This window comes from Argopecten irradians, chromosome 3, assembly GCF_041381155.1.
Source record: "Argopecten irradians isolate NY chromosome 3, Ai_NY, whole genome shotgun sequence".
NCBI classification, from domain to species: domain Eukaryota; kingdom Metazoa; phylum Mollusca; class Bivalvia; order Pectinida; family Pectinidae; genus Argopecten; species Argopecten irradians.
In genome coordinates, this window is record NC_091136.1 from 32,009,644 (window position 1) to 32,017,682 (window position 8,039).

General features: G+C 33.6%; 1 protein-coding gene across 1 annotated transcript; it reads right to left on the bottom strand.

Moving 5' to 3' along the window:
* Positions 1–1,003: 1,003 nt before the first annotated feature.
* Positions 1,004–4,952, bottom strand: LOC138318240 (protein lin-52 homolog). The gene is made up of 6 exons (XM_069260438.1): positions 4,898–4,952; positions 4,245–4,313; positions 3,203–3,234; positions 2,930–2,996; positions 2,473–2,556; positions 1,004–1,788 (listed from the first exon to the last, which is right to left on the bottom strand). Exons 1-6 carry the CDS (start codon positions 4,914–4,916, stop codon positions 1,727–1,729), a joined length of 333 nt encoding a protein of 110 aa, XP_069116539.1. The 5' UTR covers positions 4,917–4,952; the 3' UTR covers positions 1,004–1,726.
* Positions 4,953–8,039: the final 3,087 nt, after the last annotated feature.

Genomic DNA, 8,039 nt, shown 5'->3' on the forward strand with positions numbered 1-8,039 from the left:
TACAGTAATGAGAATAAATATATTATGTTTAAGTACTGTAGACCAAGGCCATTGATTTGAGTAACCATGATAGCCATTCAACACAGCATGTTGCATACATATACATATTACCCAATATTGTCTCTAGATCTATTTGTTATTGACAAGAAGTCATCAGAAGATTTAGCCTATTTGACATCTGTAACCTTACATGAATGTCAAGGTCATCCATTTGCTACAAGTCCAATATCGATCTTTATTAGATACTGACAAGAAGTTCTTTGAAATATACTAGGCAAAGTCAATCATTTGAACAAACATTGCTGTCCTTCATCAGGTAACTAAACCTGCTACTTATTGACAAAAAGTCTCTAGGTCTTTGTTTTGTTACAAAGATTTTGGACTATTTACCTCTGTAACCTTGCATGAATGTTAATATCATTTGAATAAACTTTGTGATACTTTGTCCCAGCATGCTACAGAACCACTAACAGTACCCAGGATCTATAGATTATTGAGAAGTTGGTTTGAATTTAAAGTTTGTACTCTAGAAGATGTCAGACAGAGCATGATGACTAATTCCAGGTCATCTCGACCCTTGGGGTCAGATTACCTAAAATAATACAATGTTGCCGTTCATAACTCATGAGATTTTTGTGATATTCAGTACAGACTTGTTCAGTATTATAAAAGGTATTAAATGAATTAAAGTCACTGGGTCATAAGTCAAGGTCAAATAATGTATAATTTGCGTTGAGGTACCGTTAGCAAGGAGTCAAAGGACCGTTAGTCAAGAACATCAGGCCAATGTTAGCATCTCTTCATTTCTATGTTTAATAGAACATTCAACTCTGCATAAATTATAGCATATGCATGTGATGGGGCCATAAAGTCTAAAGTCCTGGAAGGCCACAGTAGCACCCTTCAAGACAAATACATGTAGGTAGGCGTTTCTTACACATGACCTATACAATTTATAAGGTTTACATAACTGTATATTCTTCAAGAATAAATAACAATAAAATGTTTATTTATCATTTTATTAAGCTGAAATATTTACTAGAACAAAGCAAATTGCTAAAAAAAATTATTTCTGGAAATTTCACAGCATTTGACAGTTACCTTTCAATACAATTCAAATGATACATTAGGACATCTGATGAATCTTTTCAGAGAGAAGTAGACATATTGAGAGTGATATATTTCAAACTTTATTTAAAGTTATCAGAACAATTGTAATGAACATATCTAATCAATTTATCAAGGATTAAGGAAGAGCAAAATAATATATGATTATAGCGAAATAAGTAAGCTACAAAGTAGTTGGAAAATATAATTACATAAATGAAATGGTGGCATTTCAAATGCATTGTTAAATTAAATACCTTGCACTGAGGCAAAAAGCAAATAAAACATATGAACATTATTTATATTATCGATACTTTCAAAATTTGAGAAATAGAGAGGTTTAATAAGAATGAGATACAACACAATGACATATGTTTCATAAAATTTATGTGACACTAAATAATGACATATAACATGTTCCAATCATCACAATAGTTCTACATAAAGATTTGTCAAAAACAGAAATGAATTGCACATAAATCATGTCTGAAAACATACATTATACATATGGAGTCCCATAGAAGATACACTTGCTGTTTTTGATTCCACACAATCATTAACACTTATCATCATGGCAGCACAAAACATAACGTCAGACACAAATCTTCACAGTTGTAGCTCAATGTTTGATGTTTTGCTTCTGTAAGATATTCAGGAATTTTCCTCGGGTCATTTCCCTGGCTGTAAGAAGAAAGAAACACCATCACTACACAATCAGACGTACAGACAGGCGGATACTAACACTATAGTTTCACTGTCGCCTTCACATCTATACGTTACGTTCCAAATATAATGTAGCAATGTTAACCACTGATATAGTGATTAAAGTTCTAGTATCAAAAGGTTGAAATAGATCACTATAAAACATATTTAGTAACAATTATTGGCTAATATCAAATTCACCTAAATAAGGTTTGGAAGTGATTTGTCTTAAAGATGCTTCACTGCTGACAAATGGTAATTTTTTGCTATCAAAATCTGGAGCAGACGATTAAGTATTTTTATACAGTTACAAAATTTACTTTAAACTTTACACCATTATCATCATTGAAAAGTTTGAGCTTCTAATTTTACTTCAAGTAAAAAATATAACATGATTAATTGCATCCCGAAAAAAAATTCTGTGGCTCTTTATCCTATATGGAATGAAGTACTGATTGCACTTGCACCAAAGGCAAAATGAATTATTTTTATTATTATTTGTGTTAATTAGACATAAATATACACGATTAAACACCAATTACTGTTCAAATGATGAATATCACATACATGTTCTGTCGGCGGTGGAGCATCTTTATCAATATATATTGGATATCTAACAGTGCATTGAGGTAATTAAAAAAACGAACATTAAGCTATACCGACCTTCATCAAGGCCAAGTTGGTAAGCCAAATTCTGTAGGCCCCTGATCTTGTCTATTAGCTGTGATGTTGTCAGACTTCCAAACTCTGCAAAATTATAGACAAAAATAGCTATACATGAGCAGCTGTACATCTATCAAATTCTACTTCACACAGTAGAGAACAAAAGAAAAAGCTTTTACTTGATAAATTCATGGCTAATTCTGAAATAGGATTGTTGTGACTATATATCAAATTTCTGATGATTAATTAATTGTGTCCTTCTAATAATTGGTCCTAAAACTGAGTTATTTTCACAGAAAAATACCAAGTGAAGTCAAACGCTAAAAATGATCTGTTACTAATGAGGACATATACTATGTACATGCAAGAAAAAGAACCAAATAACAATTTTTTTTGCAAGCACTTTCGCTAATCTGATGGCTCTTCGTGTATACAGTTGACCATCACTGGTTTTCACCTTGTAGAAGTCCAATATCTTCTGATTGTAACTCTGACATCCATGAAGGCTGGGGACTGGACAGTGGCTGGAAAGGAAAAAATACACTATACATAATCATACATGTTTAATTAATATATTGCATAATTAATACTTTACTTGTATATTGGCATCTTAATTGTAACATTATTTAAGTCTAGTTGAAATGGCATTAACAATATCTTGTTATCACAACTGTTTATTATCTTATTATAGTTTTCATTAATAACTAATATGTACTGAATGAAAACTTACGCTTTTAGAAGCAAACTCTGAAACACCTGGAACTGAAAGCAAAAAAAAATGAAAGTCATTTAATATATTACTTTTAAAGATGAATTACCTCTTTAATTAAAGATGCTCCACCACTGACAAATGGTATTTTTTCACAATAAAAAACAGGAGCAGACGATTTAGTATTTTTCTTCAGTTATAAAAGTTACTTACTTTACATCATTACCACCATTGAAAAGTTTGAGTATCTAATTTTACTTCAAGTTAAAAATATGAAAAATAATTAATTGCATCCCGAAAAAATTCTGTGACACTATATCCTATATTGAATGAAGTACTGATTGCTCATGAACCAAAGGCGAAAAAAATTATTTTACAATATTTTTTGTGTTAATTAGACATATATATACACGAATAAATACCAATTATTGTTCAAATGATTAAAGTGAACAGTCGGGCAAGGATGGCTAAAGTCGGTAAAAATGGTGTGAATGTATCCAGTATAATTTCTTATGAAATGGAAAAATAAAATCTCTCGTCAAAATCTGTCTGCGTACGAAGAAATTAATTTAAAGTGTGGAAATTCTAAACCGTCCTCCTGGCTCACTATGTCCGTGGTTACATTTCCACGCAGCCTCGCTTTCAATGCTTTCAAATTTTCTTTACTTCAATGGTCAGAACTGGGAAACGTAAGCAGAACTTGACCGTCGTATTAATATGTGAGAACTTTTGGAAGGCCAATGAACGCATTTAGACTGGTTTTCTTTGCCCGACTATTCACTTTAATATCATTTATGGTCTGTCGGCGGTGGAGCATCTTTAAATAAGATGGTTGAGATTATTACTAATTTTGTTGAAACAGATGAAGAGCAATTTACATACCAGAAACATAAATATAAGATATTTAGATATATATTTAGGTATTAGCTACGGTAAATATCATTATTTTGTTTTAAGTATAAAACTACAGAAATATTAATTTGAAAAGCTGAATCAGTTTGAAATGAACATCATGTGGTCTAAGGTACATCTACATTAAAACTTAGCAAATCTTGCTACTTACTCTGTTCTGGCCACAAATCAGGGGATGCTCTATCCAGCTTCTCATAGCTCATCAGACATTCATCTTGGGCTAAAATGATTTAGAATATATATATAATTATGAGACACTCCGGTCAATAACACAAGAAATAAAATAATAATAATAAAATACCTGGTTAAGATATCACATGCACATATACCCGGATTCTATGGATTCTATTAATTAATAATTAACAGCACATCCTGTATGTATACATATATAGACTAGTAAAGGCTGGACTAGGCTGCAATTTGTATATATTTTTAGAACCATGGCACTTGTGTTGAAACTTAGACGCGCCTTTGTTATTTGCAAAATTCACACTCTCCTCTCTTGGCATCCCTCTCCTAGCTTACCCTAGCTACTGCGACAGAAAAGTCAGCCAGAAGGTGATATCTTTTCCACTAAGCCTACAAGTTACAACAGCTGTACAACAGTAGTAAAGCTTACTGTACCCGTCAGATCAGTATCCGTGAATATTGGTTGTATATGGCAATTACCTATTTGCTTTTAGAATATGCGTATACTTAATTTTAATTACTTATATCATATTTATATGATATAATCGATTAAATAAAGTATATATAGACAAAATTAATCTTTACCACAAAGTTTTGTTTGAAAATTATATTTACCCGCACTGGATGCCGCCATCTTGGATCAGAATGTATTACTAAAATTCGGTCCGGAAACGTACAATTCCAATCCGGAAATATGCCAGAGTTGACCATTCCTATCCAATTTTTTCGTGTAAAACTTGTATCCAGATATTATACATCATACTTTTTCTTTAATGTAATGACGTTTTGGGGAATAATAAGAACAATTTACGGATGACGTACCACAGATGAAAAACGAATTGAACAAAAAAAAAAAACCTATCTTGACATTTTATCTTAAGGAATGGAAAATAATCCCTACCAAATTATAATTTGAGCTTAATCGGTCTAATTTAAGATTTAACTGAAATTGGGACTGCAGCATTCTAGCATACATGTATAAGGGCTACCAAGTGTTTCAATTTATTTAGACTGCAGTAAAGTATGTGATTTAATATTGAATTTTACTAAAAGAACTAATTAAAACAAAGAGAGTAAAGAATCATCAGGGGCGTAGGAAGGGGGGGGGGGGGGGGGGGCAATTGCTTTCCCGAGACGGGGGGGGGGCAAACATTTTTGCCCCCCCCCCCCCATTTTTCGCCAAGTGAAATGTTCTTAAAATGCACATTTATAAGAAAAAAGGGTCCTCCTGCACATTTTTGTACTTCGTTATAGAAAATTTTCCGCTGCGCAGCGCGTTCCCTAAAACATTCAAGCACGTAACGTTAATATTCAAACCCTTAATAATGAAAATTCAATATACGAACTAGACTAAAATGTCCATATCAAGGGATTATATTATTTCAAAAATGCTTCTTAAAAGATCAATTTGTTTATATGTTTTAGCAAGACAATCAATTTATTATTATTTTGAGTTACACAACAGTATGTCGATGGTGTGAATCCAGTATGGTTTAACGACGCTCACAATTATCATTTCTCAATGCAGGTAACTTTAAATGGAAAAAAATTGTCGTGTTAAGAACACTTTAAAATCATCAAAATACATCGTTAAACTCATCTCAGACATTCTAAATCCTATTTTTTTCCGAGGGAGAACCCAGGACCCCATAAACAACAAAATCGCACGCCTTCGTTGCTCACAAATTCAAATTCATCATACTTCGTAAAATTCATCTCAGCCATTCTAAATAATACAATTTTTTCGCGGGGGAGACCCCCGAACCCCCCAAACACAAAAAATTCAACAAAATGCATCGTAAAACTCACCTCAGCCATTCTAAATCGTACAATTTATTCCCGGGGGACCCCGAAACACCAAAATCTCGCGCCTTCGCCGCTCGCAAATGTAACAAAATGCATCTTAAATCTCATCTCAGCCATTCTAAATCATACTATTTTTCCACGGGGACTTTTATGTCTAATTAACACGAAAAATAACATAAAAAATTATTTTGCCTTTGGTGCATGTGCAACCAGTATTTCATTCCATATAGAATATAGTGCCACGGATTTTTTTCGGGATGCAATTGATTATTTTTTATATTTTTAACTTGAAGTAAACTAAGAAGCTCAAACTTTTTAATGGTGGTAATGGTGTTAAGTAAGTAACTTTTGTAACTGAAGAAAAATACTAAATCGTCTGCTGCTGTTTTTTATAGTGAAAATCTTTAAATTAAATGGAAATATAAGTTGTGTAACAGTACCATTTAAGGTAAAAAATTAAGGACGCTCTCAAATTGTATAATGGTCGCATTAAACCTAACTTGTGGGCAAATTATTGTCGAATTTTCGAGGCGATCTCCCCTTTGTCAAGACAAAGAAAAAAAGATCAAATGAAATAACATATTAAAGACAGTCAAGGACGTTCACAAAAACATAAACAATTAACACATATAGAACATTATGCGTGTTGTCTGAATGATCCTTTCGGTCAGTCGATCGCCGAAGGCTTATGTAGTTAATCTATTGAAAGGCATATCAAAATGGTGTGCAGTTAAGATTAACTCTGTAAATATGGTTATAATTACCACTAGTACTGCTAAGAAAAGACAATATTGCCAGTGAAAATGTAGGACAACAGAATAAGTTGACTCTAATGAAAACCTCGAGCTCCCATGGATGCAGTGTGCTGCGTTTGTAAAGTGCCTGTTTTTGGGAAACTACGGTATGTTCATAGTTAAACGTTAGTTTGAGCTGCTATAAGTAATAAAGTACCGGATGGATTTTAACCAAATTTGGCTAGACATATCCTTATTGAGGAAAGGTTATAAGATTTTTCGTAAATGGGAACTATGATCCCCTGGGGCTGGTGGAGGGGCGGTGCTTGATGGATTACACTAAATTAGATCAGAGACGTCCTTTCAGGAACGGGATAAGATTTTGCATAAATAAGGACCCTTCAGGAATGGGATCAGATTTTGCATAAATGGTGAGTTTGTTCCCTGGGGGTGGCATAGGGTTCAATAGGGAAAAGAGCATCCTCGATACCCCAGGGGTTCCGATCACTTACGATCTCTATAGTGATCGGAACCCCAGGAATACCGAAGATGGGAAAAGAGAGGTAATTTCTACTGCTTATCAAAGTATTATATGGATTTTAACCAAATGTGATTATAAACGTCCTTGGGGGGTGGGGACCAATTGAGACTCTTAACAAACATCCTTAGGGGAAGGGAACACATATATGGCGACTCTTACCCCCATGGGTCAGGAGGGGTGGGGCCCAATAGGTGGAAATTCTCTGATTGAAGGGGACTAATGATATCTCAAAGTGTGGTCTAAAAATATTTTGTTGTCATTAACCTGATAAGAAAACAAGAGGCCCATGGGCCTTAACGGTCATCTGACTATTGGCACAATACAACACATCAAAGAATATATAGTTGTTGCAAACAATTAAGGCAATAACAAAGAACTCTTTTACTGTCAGTAATAGAAGAAGTTCAGGTTCAAGTTCCATCCCCTTGATGGATTAGACCATAAATGAAGGACCCTTGATCGCACCATGCTACAAGTTCAATATCCAGTCTCTAGGACTCTTATAGTTATTCACAAGAAGTCATTTAAAGATTTTAGCCTATTTGACCCCTGTGACCTTAAATGAAGACCAAGGTCATTCATTTGAACAAACTTGGTAGCCATTCATCACAGTATGCCACAGGCTCAATATCAGGTCTCTTAGTTATTCATATGAAGTTGTTTTAAGATTTTAGAC

Coding starts and splice junctions, on each gene's coding strand:
- LOC138318240 (XM_069260438.1), bottom strand. Junction 2,997..3,202: donor CAGAGTTTGCTTCTAAAAGC/GTAAGTTTTCAT, acceptor TTTCCTTTCCAG/CCACTGTCCAGTCCCCAGCC. Junction 1,789..2,472: donor CCAACTTGGCCTTGATGAAG/GTCGGTATAGCT, acceptor TTCTTCTTACAG/CCAGGGAAATGACCCGAGGA.